This window comes from Acipenser ruthenus, chromosome 24, assembly GCF_902713425.1.
Source record: "Acipenser ruthenus chromosome 24, fAciRut3.2 maternal haplotype, whole genome shotgun sequence".
NCBI lineage: Eukaryota > Metazoa > Chordata > Actinopteri > Acipenseriformes > Acipenseridae > Acipenser > Acipenser ruthenus.
In genome coordinates this window covers 3,345,894-3,366,655 of record NC_081212.1, presented here as the reverse complement: position 1 = coordinate 3,366,655, position 20,762 = coordinate 3,345,894, and the positions used below count along the sequence as shown (strand labels likewise).

At 44.6% G+C, this 20,762-nt stretch overlaps 1 protein-coding gene and 2 non-coding genes across 3 annotated transcripts; all 3 read right to left on the bottom strand.

Moving 5' to 3' along the window:
- Window positions 1-402: 402 nt before the first annotated feature.
- Window positions 403-476, bottom strand: trnat-agu (transfer RNA threonine (anticodon AGU)). Its single transcript has one exon. It is a non-coding gene; the product is annotated as a tRNA-Thr (tRNA).
- A 1,961-nt stretch (window positions 477-2,437) lies between these two features.
- Window positions 2,438-20,698, bottom strand: LOC117429611 (pre-mRNA-processing-splicing factor 8). The gene is made up of 43 exons (XM_034049328.3): window positions 20,423-20,698; window positions 19,032-19,143; window positions 18,543-18,711; window positions 18,161-18,325; window positions 17,735-17,953; window positions 17,046-17,258; window positions 16,636-16,761; window positions 16,425-16,530; window positions 16,005-16,195; window positions 15,678-15,797; window positions 15,368-15,557; window positions 14,925-15,044; window positions 14,668-14,802; window positions 14,435-14,564; window positions 13,959-14,155; window positions 13,550-13,756; window positions 13,155-13,318; window positions 12,784-12,910; window positions 12,490-12,682; window positions 12,084-12,271; window positions 11,721-11,959; window positions 11,336-11,482; window positions 11,010-11,220; window positions 10,786-10,902; window positions 10,358-10,605; window positions 10,081-10,260; window positions 9,840-9,975; window positions 9,281-9,450; window positions 8,554-8,683; window positions 8,015-8,161; window positions 7,562-7,722; window positions 7,192-7,383; window positions 6,692-6,929; window positions 6,407-6,535; window positions 6,168-6,281; window positions 5,866-6,039; window positions 5,527-5,720; window positions 5,050-5,289; window positions 4,801-4,942; window positions 4,552-4,692; window positions 4,061-4,200; window positions 3,563-3,765; window positions 2,438-3,142 (listed from the first exon to the last, which is right to left on the bottom strand). Exons 2-43 carry the CDS (start codon window positions 19,129-19,131, stop codon window positions 2,988-2,990), a joined length of 7,008 nt encoding a protein of 2,335 aa, XP_033905219.1. The 5' UTR covers window positions 19,132-19,143; window positions 20,423-20,698; the 3' UTR covers window positions 2,438-2,987.
- Window positions 19,303-19,432, bottom strand: LOC117429993 (small nucleolar RNA SNORA54). Its single transcript, XR_004548484.1, has one exon. It is a non-coding gene; the product is annotated as a small nucleolar RNA SNORA54 (small nucleolar RNA).
- Window positions 20,699-20,762: the final 64 nt, after the last annotated feature.

The window sequence follows — 20,762 nt, the reverse complement described above, 5'->3', positions numbered from 1 at the left end:
TTAAAATATTTAATTCAGGCACACGCCTCTATTTCTGCCAATGGGACGGAGCAAACTTTGTGAACGTGGTCTACGAGGCACAGTAAGTATTGTGTACTATGACGATATGTATTCCTCAAGCTGTCCTGTGGAAAGCATAGCTGTCAAGGTATTTCATTAACTCCAGAAGTAGTGTAAGTCGTGTTGTTTTATCTACAGTAACTAAGCACGGTAAATTGAATTACAAATGCAAGCTGGGCTAATCAGCGAAATAACATGTGCGTCTACTCAATCGAATTCATATGTAAAACGTTTAATTGTATACAATATGATTTTATTATTATTATTATTATTATTATAAGACTTTGTATTTAAGTTTACATTTTATTGTAATTTACAAAATAAACAAAAAATATTTTCGGTAGGCTCCGCTGGGAGTCGAACCCAGGATCTCCTGTTTACTAGACAGGCGCTTTAACCATCTAAGCCACGGCGCCTTACTCGAGTATCTTCCGGACCGTCACACTGTGATATGCTGCTTTTAAGTGTCATTCTTTTTAACCCACGGAGGGCAATATATAACCATTTTTCAATCGAGTTTATCGAAATGTAACTACTCGCTTCGGTGAAATGTAGTCTGTCCGTGTTAAGATTCAAATTCTGAACTTCCGGGTAGTAACCGGCGTGCTCCATACACACGATGCAGGATATTACATGACAACATTTTAAATACATACATGAACAAATAAATAAATACATTTATTTGTTCATTTATAAATAAATACATTTATTTATTTTTATTATAATTAATTAATTAATTAATTAATTAATTAATTAATTAATTAATTAATACATACATACATACATACATACATACATATGGAAATACATAAATACAGACATTCGTTTATTTATTTTGATATGTATTTATTCATTCATGTATTTATTTTTAATTTTGACATGGAATATCGTCCATAGTGCTTTAATAGTGCTGGCAACGCTGGTAACATTCTTTGACAAAATCAACTGAAATGGTCGTGATTATGAAAATCTTTGAACTGTAAGTTAATGAGATGTTACGTAGGTCCCACCAGGATCGCCTATTTCTAGAGAGGCGCTTTACCAGCTAGACTAACTAAACCGAACACGTCCTTTCTGCATCCGTTTGATTACATTAAAATACTGTGTAATACAAAACGTGAGCTCGATTATTAAGATTTCATTTAGAGAAATAAACAGTATTCGTGTACTGTATTACACCGGAGTTAAAGCGAATACACACAGATTATTCTCTCAAAGTACAGCGCTCAGTCGGCTGTAGTGCAGAAAACAATCACACGTGATCGAGAAGCTGGCAAATGTTACCTAGTTTCTTAACCAGCTTCATCCAGCGCTTTCCCTGCCAGTGAGCCCCTGAATTGGAACACTGGCGTCCTACTGGACAGCCAGCTGATAGTGGTGATAATTCCAGACACAAATAAATTCAGGGATGTAGTCAACAAATCGGACTTTTGAACATTACCGGAGAGATTGTTAATGGGCCTGTGTCATTTAGTTTTCTTGGACCCCAGTCAGAACCACGTCTCCTCCTAAACCAAGCAGCACCCCCTCCTCCACTGACCAGCATACACCAGTGCTGGTCATTGCTAGAATCCCTATCAGTTCCCAGTACAAAACATAAAGTACACCACAAAACTTAGGACTGGAGATAGCAGTTCATTTCACTTGGGTCATCCCTTTCAATATGGCGAGAACAAGCAGTTACACGATGTGCCCATACATGCCCAATAGTCTGGCTTTCTGAGAACACATGCATTGGCTTGTATTTATAATCCTAAGGCGGCTAGTATTTATAGTCCTAAAGCAATAGAAATAGATACTGTATACCAAACTATAGTTTGAAAATGCATTTGTACAGTGCAGAGAGGGGGCAAACCAAATCTGCAAAACACTTTAAAAGCTAGACTTGGAAAGGTTTATAAAGTGTAATATTTCTCTTGCCCACATGCCTTGGGGCAGGTGTGACTAAAGCTGGCCTCTCCACTCCTGGTCTTGGTCCCTACCCTGTTCTAAATTGTTTAATTGAACCAATTAAAACCTCCAGCCAGACTGCAAAGCAGCTCTCATTTTACCTGTTAACCCTGGAGTGGAATGGCTCTCCGGGACTGTGATTGGACACTCCTGGCCTGGGGCAATAAACTGAAGGCTTCTTGAAATGGGCTTCAGCAGGGAGGCACACTGCTTTGAACCTGGCTGAGCTTTTTATATAAACTTCCAAGGATGTGATGCAAAATGCAAACAAGACAAGAACTGGAAGGCAGATAACGTGAACGCATGGGTAAGAATTATTACATGTAGTAAACTGCTCTCATTCATATGAAACAGATTGAGCAGCAGCTACAGTAGGATTTTCATTTGACATACAGATACACTTCCAAAGAACACACCCAAACAAGCGTACATTTATAAAACTTTGAGACTTTATTTAAACTCAGTTCCTACAGAGTGCATACAAACACTGCACCAAACAATACGCAGCGTGGAATACAGACAATTACTTCTGTAAAAATTAAGAAAAAGGAAACAAACACAGGCAAACAATTTCTCCAGTTAAAGCAGACAATAAAATGGCAAACTGACTTTTTTTTTTTTTTTTTGCTTCTGAAGTGGCTAAGTTCATAACTTGTGAAAATTAACATCAGAGACTGCTCCCGTTAAAGAGCATGCGAGAAATCCATTTACAACACTGAAGCAGAAATAGAGGGCTTATACAATTTGCTTTCAGGATTGAGGAATGGAGAACTACATTTTGCTTTGCCTTTATACGCTGTCCATCGTTCCAGCATAACGTATTTATACACAAAAAAAAAAAAAGGAACCGTTTCCCCAAAGAAAGCGATCCGAAATGCAGAGATGGTGGTGCGTACAGTCGCTGGAACACGTTGAGCTCCGAGTGGACTCCTTGTTGAATATCAACAGTAGCAGGCCTGCCGGCTCCGAGGACGGCTCTAACCGTACATGTCCTCCCGGTCGGCGTTGTAGATCTCCCCCTCCTGCAGCGAGGCAAAGTTCAGGAAGTGGGAGGGCCTGTGCACCTCGTGGTAGAACTCCTTGGGGTTGGACAGCTGCAGATCGTACTTCATGTTGGGATCGTGGCGAACACCTGGGGAGGAAAAAATAAATACATTAGTTACGCTGTTACGAGATAGCCAAATAGGACAGTTCACGCAAAATTACATTCGGTATAAATACAATATAGTAACAGTATGGTTTCCAAGATAACAAATCTATGTACTGCTAAAATGAATTAGTTGTTCACATTACACCAGTAGGACATCATGTATAATTGACTACATAACTTTGAAGCCCTTGTAACACCAAGCAACTTTATGGCAACTAGTTCAAATCAAGATTGTTCTGATAGTGGAACTTGAACTATTCAGCAAGTTGCCAGCAGAAAACGCTTTGTGATCCCTGGGCTTAGTGTCAAAACGCAGGGTCTGTAAAGAAGTGCGATGGACAGCGTGGCATTATGTGCTGCAGGCTGGTTTTCAGTGTAATGGGGCGGCACAGCCTTGCTTACCCATGAAGTTGTAGTTCCAGGAGACTTGGCCGGGCACCATGAAGAAGCCCAGGAAGCGATCAGACAGCAGCATCTGCACCCTCTCGTAGTGCGAGGGCAGGTACCCCTTGGGGTTGTTCCCCTTGTCTGTGTTCTGCCTGCCCCACTCATACCCGCTGGGGGTCAGCTTGTAGGCAGTGAGGGTGCAGGAGCCGGGGGTGAAACTGAAAAGGGGGAGGAGGAGGAGGAGGAAACAGATTAATACAGCACAGAATGAAGGTGGTGGGAGGGTACTGTATTTGGCAGAATTATTTTTTTGTTGGGATGGGATTCTAGATAGAGTTACAGGAATTTGCATATAGTTGATTTTAAGCTTTCATCAGTCCTGTGATAATAAATCACACATGCAAATACAATATGATTATACAACCCTTAAATGACCACACTCAGGGGTGCAAAGCCTGTAAAAAATGGACAGGACTGCATTACCACACGCAGACGGACAGTGTGAAGACAGACCTGCAGGTGATGATGATGGTCTTCTCCCCGTCCCAGGCCGGGTTGTCAGCCATGACCTTGGCGTGCGTGGTGACATCCTGAGGGGACAGCTGGGGAGACTCGTTTGGCTGAGTGTGGATCCAGCCCAGCGGCTCCATTTCCTGAGAACGGACAGAAAACGAACACATTTCAATACAAAAAACAGGATTCACAGAAACTGTTCAAGTTAGTTTACCACATGCGTTCAAAATATCACCCGCTCAAAGTATTGATTTTTATTATTAATCTCTCTATAAATCTATATCAATTATTCTATACATGTATTAAAAAAGGTATGTTCGGATGCCAGCAAGGTCACAACCAGCTATGCAATTCCAATAAAAAAAAAAAGTTGGACAGAATCAATTCAAGATCACACGCCTCCCATGTCTTGGTTTCAACTATTGAGTCACAGCATAACGCCACCTGAACTAATGAAAACAGACCGCGGTCCCAGTGAAGTGACACAGTACCTTGAGGTACTCGTGCTGTGGGAGCTGGTTGGGGAGATGCACGGTCTGGTGGGTTCCCCACTGAGGCACCATCACGATGCAGCGGATCTCCTTCACCTGGGGGTTATCCGGGGGGCTGGTGCCGTACAGGTAACCTGCAATCTGGAGGAGACACAGGCAGACAGGTCAGCAAGACTAATACCAATCGCATACTGTACCTACAGCTCCATGCTTTCTATAAAAACGCACAAAATCAGATTTAAGACCAACCTGAGCACGAAGGTCCGAGATGCAGATAAACTTCTTCAGCACGTTCTTGGGCAGAATGTAGGTATAGCCCGTCTCCTTGATGTCATCCGACGAAACGTAAATGTGATTTGTACGCAGGTGCAGATTGGCAGCAGAGATCGCTCTGTGATTTAAAATAAAACAAATTTAAAAGCAAGAAAACTACAACACTTTTTTTTTTTTTTTTTTTTTTAAAAAAGCACCTCTCAAGGTTACAAAAGCAGCCCCTACCGGACTCTCCACTCTGTCTTGGAGGAGAAGGTCTGCGTCTCGTAGTTGCTGGTGGTGGAGGTGATGATCTCGTCTCCGTGCTTGTTGACTGTCCGGGTCTGCGTGGCAGTGAGCTGTGACTGCTCCTTGGTCTGCTTCTCAATCTCAGCGATCTGCTGCCTCTGCTGGGAGGGGGCTGAGATCTCCATCCCCAGGATGATATCCCTGATCTCGGACTGAGTCAGAGACGCAACGTTCACACTGAAACACAAAGCAGAGAAAAAAAAGAGTCTGTAAAACAAGCAGGCACAAACACGCAGGGTCAACTGGCTTCCATGCAGGTAAAACAAATGTACATTTTGCAACTTTAGTTTAATTACATTTATTTATTTTTAACAAAGGACTTCCAGTTAAACCTACACTATAAAGACCCAAACCCTTCAGCTCTAATCAACGTCCACGCTGCCCCCCAATCCCATGTCTAGCTGCGAGACTCACTTGTTCTTCTTGCCGTAGTCTGCCAGGATGAGGTCCTTCAGCTGCACCTCCACCTTTATCCACTCCTCGTCCGTCAGCGTGGGCCAGATGTGGTGGGGCTCCGTGATGGTGGTCTTGTCCGGCTTCAGGATGACTTTGGCGCGGTCGTTATTCACGTGTAGGGCCCTCAGAATCAGGATCAGACGGGAGAAGGCCTAATGCAAAATAAATAAAACAGACTGCGTGAAACAAAATTAGAAAAAATGTACTGTTCTACAATTATTGCAAAGAGAGATTTTTAAAAAGAACTAGGGACACCGCGATCGTCAGTGTTGCAGAGGAGTGGAGAAGGTTCCTTACGGTGTAAGAGGAGATGGTCTTCAGCCAGTCATCGTAGAGGTTGAACAGCACCATCTGTGGCTCCGTGGCCTTCAGGATTAGATCTCCAAACTTCTCTACCTTCAGGCAGGCCTGGAAGGGCAGCTGCAGCTCAGACCCCTTGATCACAATGTTGGGGAAATCCAGCAAATGGACCTGAAAAACAGCAGGACAGGACTAATTAACACCACACCACCCAAGCCTCAAAGTCTTAATTACTGCATGAGCTCTGTCTACAAGCACTCCTCGTAAGTGACCAGGAAGCGTCAGAGCTGCTTGCTCACCTCCAGGGGATCCAGCATGCCCTTTCTGGTGACGATAATCTGCTTGGGCTGCTCCTCCACAGGCAGGGATCGGATCAGGGCAGCTACTTCTTCAGCTGTCTTCCACTTGGCCAGCTGCAGGGGAAGACAGGAGGCAAAGCGATACAAGTCTATCAGTCAGTGGTTAACCGGGGAGGGAAAGGCGGGTGGCGTTACAGAATTACCACACTGAAGTATGAATAAATATAAAAACCCTATACCTGTCCGAGACGTTTCTGTCCTGCCCACACAGAGGTGTGGATAATCTTCAGGAAAAGCTGCCCAGTTCGGGGATTGAAGATGAAAATGGCTCCGTTTATAGGCTTTGTGGTCAAGTTGCCTTCAAAGGTCTGTGTGGGTGGAGGGGGGTGAGAAATCCACATGTTAATTTAGAAAAACGTTTAACAGGCTAGGAAACACCACTTAAAAAAAAAAAAAAAAAAAAAAAAAAACACACAGCAAAAGCATGATGCAGTTGTACTGTATACATGCACAACAGACTTTACCTTGTGGATGGTTACTCGGTACACATTGGTGTCATCCACAAACCAGATAATCTGATTGGAGAAGAGCTCCCCGTAGTTCTGGGAGGACAGGTACGGCTCAGTGGGCTCGGAAGAGTAGAGCTGCAGCCCCTTGCGGATTCGCTCCCTCAACACGTACAGAGCCGGGTTCGCCTTCATGATCTTAGCCATGGCCTGCTGGATCAGTGGCTTCCCTCCTGGGAACCAGTTACCGTAGCCACTGGGGACGGGACGGGACGGGGGGGGACGACAGACAGCCAGTTTAGGGACAGCAACATCAACAGATCAACTAGCTACCATCACCGTAGTAAAGAGAAAATTTTTCAAGAACTCTAGGAATCAACAGCAGAAAATGATCAGCACAGAAAAAACAGAGAATTCTTCTTTCAATAAGCCATTAAAATGTACTAAGATTAAAAATCACTGTAAAAAGTCAGGTTAAATACAAAAACAGTGCATTCCCTCTACTCCTGCACCGTTACCTGTGCAGGTTGTAAGCCAGGTCGATAGCGATGAGGACTCCAGTAGGAGATGGGTAGATACTCATGTTGTCTGTGGTGTAATCCAGGAATTTAGCCCTGGCATATCTCTCAATGTCATGGGAGTCATAGTCTCCCCAACGCAGCTGGATATCAATCCAGTACTTCTGGGTTGTGGTGCTGTCCATCACATCTCTGTAGGAGAAAGGGAGGGGCAGAAGCATTGGTAAGATCCGATTGTCAAGATATCAACTCTGGGTACATCTAAAATTAGCTGGTTTTAATAATGCAACTAAATTTATTCACATCTAGAAAAGCATGCCTTGAAAAAGGCTCCCCCCTGCCCCCCACTTGGCTTTTAAATCCTGCTTACTTTGAATCGGCAAGCAGAGACGGCCGGGAGACGTTCCACTTGTAAGAGGCAAAAAGCAGGATGTCTGCGCAAGAAGAGTTCATTTTGTAGGACTTCCTGGGGTGGATGGTCTCCTTCTGCACAGTCTCAATCTCCAGAGCATCCAACTCCTGGTCAAACACCTGCACAGAACACACACACAGGTGTTTCAGATATGGCACTTACAAGGGAGGATATGGAGCGGGCCAATACATTAAAGCCTTGCCATGGGGCAGCCGTGTATACAGCTACCCGTTATAAAGTTTCCAGCATCCTTGGCTTAGCTGTAGAACAGTCTTGATGCTCTTTCACCCACTAGTCATAGGTTTGGAACCAGCAAGTGGGATTGAAGCTTCCCTTTTACTCTACTTTGTGCCCATATTTTTAAATTTTAAATCTTTATTATTGAACAGCCAGCCCCCCGCTTCTCTGTACCTGACACAAGTCCATGACGACGCTCTCATGGATCTTCTGCCACAAGTGAGCTCTGAAGATCTGGATGAGGGAGATCTTGAGAGTGGGAATCTTGCCGTGCATGAAGATACCTGTCAGATCCAACTGCACCTGGAAACCTACGTACACCTGAGCAGACCAAGGGAGGAGTCGGAGTGAGCAGGATGCAGAGACAAGCATTCCTTAGGACCAACTTAAACCTTTCAAATCGATTCAAGGTACAATCCATTATCGTCTGATAGTAGGACTTAGACAGCACTACCTAGGACACAGCATTATTTTTCTGATGTATTTTTAAATTAATTTAATTTTGTTTATACTTGACATTGTCCTTAAATTGGATACTTTCAAGACCAGTATGAAAATTGCCATATTGTAGTGCTTAATGATTCAATCCCAGATTTCAGACATCCTTTTTAAAATCTTAGTATTGTGCATGAAATGCACTTCAGAAGATCTAGGTTTCAAATCTGTCTCCGCTTTGTAGCGGGACACCAATCCGAAGCTTGTTGGTTACTCACATTAGCCCTGTTGATGGTGGGCGACCACCAGAGAGTGAACCTTCTGTTTGGAATCTGGTTCAGACCAGACCTCTGAGCGTTGGTCAGTTTCTTCCACTTCATGGATTCCTCAAAACCACTCGCCTTCTCCCTGCGGAACAAAAACAAAAGCAACATCTAGAATGGGAATTCGGGCACAATTGCCTGCCTTTAAAAAGAAGCTATATGCATGAGCACTCCATTCTACAGTGCAGAACTGGCCTGGACTATCAAAAGCACAGCCTTGTTCATCAAATCTAATCTGTAAGATTAGGAAGCCTCAATATACAGTAGCTGCAATGTTGGTCTTAAAGGCTTTCAGTTCATGGAAGGACGAGGGTCCAAAAGGTATTTGCTTCATTAAATCTCCACTAAATAGGCTGTATTTCTGACAGATAAGGTGAACCCTGATGGGGGGTAAAAAAACAAAGTATACATATATATTTTCTAACCACAAACTTATGTTTTGTGCTATGGCCTGTCACCTGATTGATACTGTTATTTTAGAAAGAGGAAACTTTTAAAAAAATAAATAAATAAATAAATAAAAAATAAAACTGCCTGCTGGTAAAAACATTGTGGTTTCAAACCCCCAAGCAGAGCAGCTGACACTTGTGACAAACCAGTGGAAAGGGTCACTTCTTGTGTCACACAGAGAAACTTGCATTAAAAGGAGAAGGAAGCTGATACAGTCATATATTCAACGTACCAGAAGAGACCCTCCCAGGTGGGGAAGTAGGTTCCCTTGAAGAGCGTGTGCTCCAGGATGCCCTCCACACCTCCCAGCGCTTGGATCATGTCGGTTCGGTAGTTGTTCAAGTTCCACAGCTTCCCGTCGTGACGCTGGTGGGTCCACCAGAACGGATTTTGTTTCAGCACCTGCGAAGATGATTAACGGGATTACATTTTCAGCACTAGTTTTGGGTGTTTTATTTGTGTGTCTTTACAATAACCGCAGAGTAAGGAAGAATGTATGATGACAACTTTATGTGCAGGTTCCCTCTGTAGGCAAAACCTATGCCAGCTCAGAACGATTCAAACTGAAAATCAGAGAATAGCACTTGTTGCCCAAGCAAAAAAACCCTCCTCGCTGCACATGAACATCTATTGGCAATACAGAGACTGATTTAATATTGGTCAGTTTAACCCCTGAAAAGGGCAGCTTGTGTTAAATTGCATCAGAGAGGGGTTTAGGGTGCTTGTTTTGTGAGCTGTAGGTATTTCAGATCTCCAAAGCAGACGCATGCGCTTGCCGTTGCGATCTTTACCTGGTACTGTTTGAAGTCTGTCCTCACTCGCCACCCCTTGTCGTAAGCCAGCGTGTGTCTGTCCTTCTGGAACAGAGTGTTGATTCGGGGGATACCTCTGTCCCAGGAATCTTCCAAGTCTTCCAGAGTTAAACGTCTACAATTTGAATAACACAGGATTAGAAAATGACCTAGCTGAATTCTGAAGCGTGGGCCATTTTGTTTAGATGCACAAATCGCTTTAACTGGAATCCATTCCTACCTGTTCTGCGCGATGGCCTCCTGCCTCTTCAAAGCGTACTCTGCCCACACTCTCTGAGAGTCGATGAACTCGCTCTCCCAGGGCTGGATGTATCTGTACAGATTGGGAATCAGCTGATCCTCCTCGTGGCTCATTCCAGAGCGGAAGTGGGTGATGCCAACATCAGTCTGCTTCGACCACCTGGAGAAGGGAACACACAAGGGCAGGGATAACATGAAAGCTGCAGGCAGTGACTCAAGAGGCTTGGCTTTAACAGGCACATTAGGGATCCCCTTACCTCAGGTCAGACTGGGGGATGAGGACGTGGCCCATGGACAGCATGCCCAGCCCTCCCAGCTCCTTGGGTGTGTAGAAGACGACCGGAGGGAATCGACTGGGCATCTTGGAGTTGAGTCCGATCTTGATTCGGGTCTGGATCTTATTCTCACATTTCACCAAAAGGTCCAGGAGCTCCTGTGTGTTTACCACGGCCTCTCGGAAATACGTCATGAGACCGATCAGAGCAGTGTTCCACTTGTTCACAATCTGCAGCAATGGGGGGAAAAAAAAATAAAAATCGAGTCAAACTCTTATTTAACACAGGAGTTTAAAATAAGGGATCACTGCTGGGTAGTTTTGGCCACTGTAAGAACACATCTCTATGGCAAAACCGTACCTCTAGACCTAGAAATGTAAGCTATACCTCTCACCCCCTATCATGCTTACCTTAGTGAAGGTGGTGGATCCAGAAGCCATTAGGATCTGCCTGACCCGGTTGTGGAACCGCTGCATGGATTCATCATCCACTCTCAAGAAACACTGGGCGGTTCGCTCCTTCGTCACCTTAAAAAAAAAAACACAGGGATTTTAGCACAAGTTTAAAAGAATAAAATAGCATTTCAAAGAATTTAATAACCTGTTAACTGCAAATGCACCAGATGGCACATTACCTCATTTTGCAGATTCCAGACCCCATCCTTGTGCGTGAACTCTTCATAGCTGGTGCGGCACTTGGGCAGGATGCGGCACTCGAACCCGCACATGTTGAAGAGCAGGTTGGGGTTGTCCTTGCTGTACACAGACACAAAACTGTTCTCCCACTGGACCGTGGTCACAGAGCGAGGCAGGCGGTTCTTGATGTCCCAGAACACAGCTCGACCCCTAAACAAAATAAATACAAAAATCTCATTTATTATTTTCGTTGTGTTGCTTAGAAAATGTCCACTATTTTAAATGGTTTCAAATGGTGTCTTTAAAAATTGCTAGGTACACTCACAGGTTGACATCATGCTTCATGAGCCTCATTCGAGCATCTCTGGGCCAGCACTTCTTGTTGTTGTAACCCACAATGTTCTCGTTGTTGGGGTCAGGATGCTCAGTCAAGTACCTCTGAATCAGATCTCTTGCCTCATCCGCTGTAAATCTGCAAAAGAATCACATTAAAAAACAACGTCAGCACAACATACAGCCCTTGCTTAACATTTTCTGATGTTAAATAACAGAATGCTGCATTTAGTTTATCCCGAGGAACTACTGTAAAAAACGTTTTTAGTTTAGAGATAAGGATACCAGAATAAGTCACACTGGCATAGGGCTCGTATACAAAAATATTTCTGGTCTCCGGAACACCTATTATAAAAACATGCATCGAAAAGGGCTACCTGAAGAAGATATGGATGCGGTCGATGTATCTGCAGTACAGGCGGATAGGGTGGGCTCCCTCAGTGGCAATGTCCTGGAAGCTCAGGAAGTCATTGGGCATCTGTGGAGGGCCGGCCATCTCACTGGCGCGGTGCAACCCCAGCACCAGCAGATCCATCACCAGGCCGTAGTACTGAACAATGAAGGAGGCAAACTGCAGCCCTCGAATGATGCCGTACGAGTTTGTGTGGTTCATGTCCTAGAGGATATGCAAAAGGAGCCAGCATTATACTTCAGCATCCAACACGGGGCCAATAGGAAATCCCTGTTACCTGGCGGAGGAAAAGCACTGAAGTCACTCCAGGTCGGACTGGACCGCTCACCTTGTAGTTAATGACCACGTTGTTTTTGGCCGTCATGTAGTCAGCAATGTTGTGGTCGACAATTAGACGCAGCAGCCTGTTGAGCAGCGTCAGATCAATCTTCTCGTACATCTTCTCATAGCGAGACTCCAGCATCACGTTGCACTCTCCCTCCATCGTCTCCCACACATCCTGCAGGTTATTGATGCCTGAAGAAAAGAAATACCAACTTCTTAAATAAACCCGATCACCAGGAAGGACAATGCAACACTGCTGGCATGCATCCAGCTATGTGTTCCGACAGAACTGAAAAGCTCAAAATTCAAAATCCCCACAGCAGATCTATGCTGTATATATAAAGTTTGAACTAAATCAAGTCTACCTGGCAAGTGCAGTTATTGGATCACAGGATATTGGTCTTGCTTACCCTGGCACCACTTGTAGACCAGCAGTGGAGGTGGTTCCGTGTCGGCTGGCTTGATCCAAGGCGGAAAGAGCCTGCGTTTGTCAGCTTCGTACCACAGGTACTGATCCAGGTAAGCATCGGTGATCTTCTCCAGGGGCTCCACGTCATACACAGGGACCAAGTGACTGTACAGGTCCATGAACTCAATACCAACCTGCACGAGAGACGGGTGCAATATGACTGCATGCACGAAACAAGATGAAAAATGCTTTACGTCTCACAAGGTACGATGAACCATCTGGTACAGACACCCACCTCTTTGAAGGCTCTCTGTGTGAGGAGGTGACGCTTGATCCTGGACAGCGCCTCGTGGGGGTTGTCGTAAGCCTGCTCAATCAAACCCAGCTCCTCTCTCTGAGACTGGTTCAGCCGAGATTTCACACTGAGGGAGAGAGACAGGAGGCACGGAAAGGGTTAGACTGCAGCGTAACACAGCAGCGTAAGAGTACTTAGAAAAGCGCTGGATATTCATGGTAGGAAATTCACATTTAAAAACTCACTATGATCTTCATGTACAGTAACTGGTTATGCAACTTTTAAAAACTTTAGTAGGACAGGCTGCCCACCTCAGTGGTACAAAGCTCTGGAAAGACAAATCTCGGTTCTTTTTAAAATAAACACTTTACCTGTATGCTTCCTTCAGCCTCTCCAGGGCCAGGATGAGCAGCTTGGTGTCGTGTTTGTAGGACAGTGGAGGGAAGGGTATGGGAGAGAACCTCCTGCTCTCCAGCCAGTGGACAGTGGTGGTGTAGATAGCAACAGCCTCCTCTGCTGTAATGTACGGACCATCCTAGGAGAGACAGAGGGATTGGATCTCACTTGTATTGCTTTGCTACATGTAACAAGGACAAGAGTAACTATTTAAAATAATTGAATTGCTCAATATCTCTTGTACCTAGATGGAAATGCAAAAATCATGCTTCAGATATTGAAGCCTTTGGAGATCAAGAGAAAAACCTGATTTGAAGTGAAACCTGATTTGAAGTAGCAAACGCATGCAGGCTAGGCTAGTTGCCCTCACCTTCAGGTAGTTGTGCTGCCTCTCCTGTTCAGCCTTCAGGTAGAGTCGAGTCAGGCGGCCCAGGTTCTTCTTACAGACCGTCTTGTCAACAGTGGCGCCGCGACGGATTCGCTCTCTGTTGTAATGGGCAGTGTTGGTCCACCAATCTGCTTTCGCTTTCACGTAGCGGAGGATCATGTTCTCAATTGGGGTGGGCAGCCCAGGAACCTATTTAAAAAATAAATACAAAATAAAAAAGGGAAAGAATTAAAGACTGCAACTGAACTGGGATTGCTATTTGAAAGCAATTTTACAAAAAGGATGAGGCTTCATCTGCAAACAGGGAACAAATAAAAGCATCCACAGCTGTAGCTAAAGCCCTTGGATCTGGGTTCATTAACACGTGTAAGACCAGTACAGGTTGGTTTACCTTCCAGGGTATGTTCGCCTTCCAGCACCTCCAGGACTCGCTGAGGTGCTGCAGGATGGTCCTGGCCTTGTTCTGTTTGATTCCCTCAGGCATCATGTCCAGGATGTCGTGCATGACAGCGGCTCTCAGCTCCAAATCGAAGTGAGACTCCACGCGCTGCTTCGTAACAGTCTTCGCCACGCCCTTGGAGTGACGCCCTGGAGAACACGAAACGAGGCGAGGTTAGCACCCTTTAAAAACGCTTGTACTCTGCTCACACAACTTCGCTTTGGATCCCTCCATTTGCATCCCATTCTACAGCTTTTGTAGGTTTTCATGATACAGCAAGGTTTGCCAAAAGGACAGGTTTGTCTCTTAGCCCAGTGCAAACATGCAAGTACACCTCCGGATCAAGTCACGCTCCAAATTACAATTGCACTTGAAAGCGCAAAGTGAAAGCTTAATTGCCATCGGAACACAAACCAAGTATACGGTACCTTCGAACTGCCTGGCCAGCAGGTTTCCCAGCCACCGCTCCAGCAGAGGAGTGATGCCCCTCATGAAGAACAGCCACACCCTCCATCCTGGTCCCCAGAAACCACAGCCGGGCCCCTTTCCAACTGGACCCTGCAAAAAGAAACAGCACATTTAGTATTAAATATCAAGTCCAGCATCCATTCCTTCTTATCAAGAGCTCAGTAAAGTGGGGCCCACGTGTGCAATTACTCACAGTGTTAAACCTGTAGTAGATGAGATGCTTCAGGTCCTTGCACATGCGGATCTGTCTCATCAGCTTGTACTTGTATCTGTACATCCCAGTCAGCTGGCCCACATGGGCAAAGATGTACTGCAGGCCGTCTGACAGCTTAGAAAAAAAAGGAAGAGTATTAATGATTCTTCTGTCATAGAAAGATAAATATGAGAGTCTACTGTACATCAACGCTGCATTTTTTTTTTTTTTTTTTTTTTTTTAAAGCTGATTCTTACCTGGAAGGCATCAACGTTCCCCAGCCTGTACTGCACGTGGCTGTCTACCACCAGCTTGCTGAGACGCAGAACCTCTCTGCACAAATGGAACGCATTTCCAAACCTGGACTTTTTACGTTCCTGAAAAAAAAAAAAGGGGGAAGGAAACATTAGACTCAGCCATTTGACAAAAAGATAAACATTACAAAATGATAAAGCAGACATTGGATCTCTACGTTTTTGGGAGACTTGTGCAGCACATTTACAAAATGAACGGCTGTTATTTTTACAGCTCGGGTCGAGGTTCACGTAGAAGCAGTCTAGGAAAAGTAACGTTCAGAAGAGAAGAGAAGAGAAGAGAAGAGAAGGGTATTCCCCCCCCCCCCCCGCATTGATAACACAGAACATTGGCTAAGCCTCAGACACCTGCTAGGAGTCTCCTCCCCGTCCACGTAGCGCCTTACCTTCGTGGTGAGAGTCTTGACGGGCTTGAGGTTGAAGTTATAGTCCAGGTGAAGGTAGTTGAGGTTCTTTCTGTGGATCAGCAGGTTGAGCATGTTGTAGCCCTGTCGGCACACCTGCAGCCCCACTTCCACCCAGTCCAGCTTCGTCGACTGAAAGAACTTGGTCGCTTTGAACGAGCGGAACAAATATCTGCAAAAAAAAAAAATAAAACACAGATAAGAAAACTACTCAGTCCGCACATCTTATTTGCGCATGCATTTGTTAAATTTTGTTTGGCTAGAACGTTAATCTCATTATAACGTCGCCCACCTTTTCTTCTGGGCTTTGGGAGGCCTGTGTTTGAGAGCATTCAATACGTAGTACTTCAGCAGCTTCTGATAGGACACACGCACTTTCACAGGCTGACCTGCAGGGCAATGCTCCCGATACCTGGGACAACAAAAAAATACTACTTAAAGGGCTGTCCATATCATGTCACATGTGGAAATGGTCTATGGTGAAGTCCTTAAGATTACAGCAACAACATCTACCTTGTAGGCCTAACTCAAACCATTAAGACTCACTCCACCACACTCAACCCAGACCTCTAGTCCAACTGCCTAAAAAAAAAAAAAAAATACTGAAGCTCCTCCTCACCAGTTCTTAATGAGCGGGATGTCGATGGCTCTGCGCGTTCTCCCTGACCGCAGGTTAAAGGGACGGGGTGCCCACAGTAGGGCGATGCCATTGGCAGTGTTGTCTGTGTACAGGGGGGTGTCTTTCAAGAACGGCTCCACAAACTCTGGCAGCTCAAACTCCTCATCATCATCGGGCAGGGGCTCCTGGCTCTGCCATTTCAAATCAATAACAATCAGGGCTGTGTTGACAGTAAACTGCACATTACTGTACAACGGAGCTTCCCGTTTTCAATATTTCACTTGTTTTTTCAACATGCAAGACAGATTTAAAGCTACTGTGTATAATAAGCCAATACCCACAAATCCATTCCAAAAGGACTGGGTTGTGGCCCAAATGCATTTACTGGATCAACTTCCATTTTCAGCCACAGTTTCTTACCTTGACAGAGTGTCTGTGAGAGATGGGGTTGATCAGGGGGTCAAAATAGAAAGCAGGCAAGTCAGGGTCTTCTGTTTTGATGAACACCACATTCGGGGTATGGTACCTGCAATGATCGAATGTACATTTACACAGCAACCTCAGACAGAAGTAAAAGGCCACAGTACATAGATGAAGCAGAACATCGTTTGTACCGGTGACGTTTACTCACCAGGTGAGATGGACGTGGTGCGGCAGGTTGTTATACAGGTAGGGGAATGCAATCTTGTACTCTGTTCTGATAGGCTGCCTGATAATGATCTTGTTAATGTCATTGAACTCGTTCCAGTCTTCATCCCTGCGAAAAAGGTTCAGAATAGAATATCGTACTCAAAATACAAATGCAATTTACAACAGTGTGTTCACACTACAGGCAGCTACTTCACTCAATTACAATCTAAGAAATATAAAGGCTACGAACATGGATAAAAGAAACCATTTATGCCCTTTTTTAAAATGCAAATAACTCATTGAAAATCTTGGATTTCAAAATATCCCTCTCATCAGCATGACAAATGGTAAGCTCCAAGACAGCACGCAAACATGATATAAAGTAGACATCGCTGCTTTTGGTTTACTTACTGCAGGTTAATATCTCTGACCAGCGGCTCAAACTTGGGACCCCCTGGAATGGCCATGTTGAGTGCCTTAGAGGTGAAGAAGGCTTTCAGGTCAAACAGGTAGAAGTAGTTATCGTCCACCAGGTCAGTCAGCAGCTGATTGGCAAGGCGGTACAACGTGGACATCATTGGCAAGGTAAACTGCCAGCGCCTGTATGTGGACCCGTTCACAAACCTGAGGAGAAAACGCAGAGTTCAGCTACTGTGTTTCTTCGGATTAGACTGCAGTCATTTCAATAAGCATCTAAAAAGATTTGATTAAACTAAATTGCAACCCAAATGTTATCGAATGGCCTAACTAGATTTTTATTTTTATTAAATAGTCTACTGTTCATGCAATTTCACCCTATTCTAAATAAATAAAATTCAAAGACTTGTGTACCAACAACAGAACAGGCTAACGACACACAGCCAACAGCCAATCGTTCCAGATGATTTACTGTAGCACTGGAATGGAACCCAGCAACAGGAGGGGGGCTGATCCCAGGTTACGAACAGTGCAAGCAACTTAATTGTGACCTCGTGTAATCAAACCCTAAAAGAATGATTTCAGCAGTGCGCGCAGACTGCAATCTACATCTCACGCGCAGAAGCGACTGCAGCGGCACCGCAGACATTAACACTCCAGCATCTCAGCAGACAGCGACTCACTTGGTGTTGTCCTTGAGCGGCTGGTGGTCGTACAGCCAGTCCGTGACGGGAGAGTCCTCGTCTGGGTCCAGCTCCATCTGGATGGCCTCCAGGGGCTCCACGTCCAGGATGTTGTCAGCGTAGTCCAGCGGCGGCTCCTCGTCATCGAAGGGAGGGAAGCGCATCCTCTTGAAGTGTCGCCTGTCCCTCTTCTCACGACGCATCATGATCCACATGGCACTGTTAGGTCACAGAGAGGGAGAACACCGTCAGGGAACAGAGCTGGGATTCAGGACAGATGCAAGTTAAAAAAAACAGGCGATTGTACAGTTTAACCTCTTTTTCACAGGCACACACAACAACAACCGACATTGTTTATCCCTTGAATATATTTCACGTGAATTAAAAATATGAAGACAGGTTTATCTTGCTGGTGCCCTTCCTTACCCCCACTGTGCAATGTAGACTGGTTCAATAACCCAGGGAATCTCATTGACAAAGGAGATGGCCCCGGTGATGTGGTAGAGCACTGGGATGTCTCGGATCTGCTCCCAGGGCATCGGCATGTTCTCCAGCAGTTTCAGCACCGCATGGGGCATGTACTTCAGAGCACTGCAGAGGAGAGAGAATGAGAGAAAAGCTAGCGTACATCACACAACGCTGGAGAGAACGGCCAAGTAACCTGCTTGAAGGGCATTTATTTATTTTGTGTATGCATACTTTTGTAGCCGACGTGCTTTAAGCCTTAAAAAGATGGTTTGTGACAAACAGCGAGCCTGAACGCTTGAGATGCAAGTTACGCGATGTTGTTTTAGACTCCCGGTCTTACCCCAGATAAACTCTCTTGTCGTGACGGAACTTCCTGTTGGTCATGTCCCCGTGGTCACGGATGATCTTGCGGACGTGTTCTGGAGGCATGTCCTCTTTCTGGGCGTCCACGAAGCCAAACTTTCTCTTCTCTGCATAGCGCTTTGCCTGCAGCTGCTGCCATTTGCGGGCTGGGAAAGAAATTAAATAAATAAATAAAACTAAACTACCACAAGATAATATCTTACATATCCAAGAGACATTTCAAAACGTTAGATATGCAGCTTGTCACGAACACTAAAAAGAATGTCGATTTCAATGTAATTTCTTGTCATTTGTTTTGCAACATGTAATATGCATCTCAACTGTACTGTTGAATGAATCAATATCATGCTCATTTTGTATAGCATCAGGAAATCCTTCTGGAGCTTCTCTCTATAGTTGCAGTCTGTCTATATAGTTGTTGTTTTGCCTGCTGGAGTGGCAAGCCCAGGCTGTTCTTTGAACTTACCTTTTTCCTGCAGTTTTTCTTCAGACATATAATCTGGCATCTGGCCACCTGGCATTGGGATCCCACCAGGCCCACCTCGGTATGGGAATGCTGCTGCCATGCCGACTTAAATCTACAAAAACAAACAAACACAGATGCATCCTAAGGTTAAAAAAAAACCATTTAGTAACTGCACTATTTATTATTTTAAATAACACTCTTAAAAAGTCGTTAATAAAAATAACTGTGCAACTACCACAGACAAGAGCATGTGGAAAAAGCTGTAGACAAATAATGTTACACACAGAACAGATGGATGGCACACAGCAGCAGCCCACCGATTGTTCCAGATGATTTACTGTAGCACTGGAATGGAACCCAACATCAGGAGAGGGACTGATCCCAGGTTACGAACAGTGCAAGCAACTTATTCTGACCTCACGTTAACATTAATGCCTTGTACTGTAAAACTAGCCACGCTGATCGATTAAATTCAGCATCTAACAAATGACCTAGTTCGCAAGTTCTCGCATGCAGGGAACTGTAATCCCACTATAGCATCGCAGCACCATCATCACACTTGCCTTTATCAATATTCACAGCACTTCTATTGATAAAGGTTGATACGTTAGGTCCAGATGTTGTATACCAATACAGGGGCGTTTAGTAATTGTTATGTTAGCTTTACGAACAGAGATGGCGTGGATTCTAAACCTGGTAGAGTATAGTGAACTTGTACTGGGCACAGGAGAAAAAGTTAGTGCTGAGAATTTTGGGTCCCCCTCCCCAAAAATACCTGCAAATATAGGATTACACAGAGTATATTTTTTAGGTCAAGACGCACCGTGAAGGGGAAAACTAAATATGTGATCGATAGCAGAAATATTTTTCATTTAATATTTTAACTTTACATGTTGGCGTTAATTTTAGGTTAGCTGCAGCAATTAAAAACATGAACAAAACAGGATGAGGACTGTGCGGTGTGCAACTGTACTGTGCGGCGCGGATCAGATAGGCCTCAAAAAAAAAAAAAAAAAAAAGCAACTCAAGTTTATCAATAAACGAATATAAAGAAAACCTCGACCCACGAGCATCCAAATAAGCACGTTATGGGTCATTATGTACGCATTTTAACATTTAACCTTAATTGTTTAGCAAGCACAACTCCAGTAATGGTGCAGTGCGTTATATTTAAATACGCAAAAGACTTATAAGAAAAATGCAAAAGCAATCAATTGTGATACTTTGTCAAATTTGAAAAACCTCGTACACTTGAAAACGCACTGCATACGTACAGACCTCCCTGCCGCCGACCACTCTTTTTTGTTCATAGGCCAGTAATAGCTACAGGATACACACAGAGTACTAAAGGCGGCATTTCGGGCTGAATATTAAACTCCTTCTTCACTCACCTCAGTTCCACGGCAGCTGGTTTTACTATAAACCCGTTTGTATATTATCCCTTCAGCATTACTCGAAACATTTATCGTAGTTATTTATCCTCCGCCGTTTCCCCCTCGCTGTTGCAAGCTCACAGAATGGCGCACACAGACGCACACCGCACGTTGACCTGGCTCAGTCCTTATTCCAGAACCCGCTTTACGTACAATCTCTGGCGCAGATCGCTTTACTTGACTGGCGAAAAAAAAGAACAAAGTAACGTAATCAACGTAAAAGAAGGAGAGGCGGGCTTTTCTCAAGAGAAGCACCCGGATGTATTTTAATCAGAAGTTCGTGCGAGCAGACAACGGA

Coding starts and splice junctions, on each gene's coding strand:
- LOC117429611 (XM_034049328.3), bottom strand. CDS start 19,131: ATGGCAGCAGCATTCCCATACCGAGGTGGGCCTGGTGGGATCCCAATG. Junction 17,954..18,160: donor GTCTACATTGCACAGTGGGG/GTAAGGAAGGGC, acceptor GTGACCTAACAG/TGCCATGTGGATCATGATGC. Junction 6,536..6,691: donor ACCGAGTAACCATCCACAAG/GTAAAGTCTGTT, acceptor CCACCCACACAG/ACCTTTGAAGGCAACTTGAC.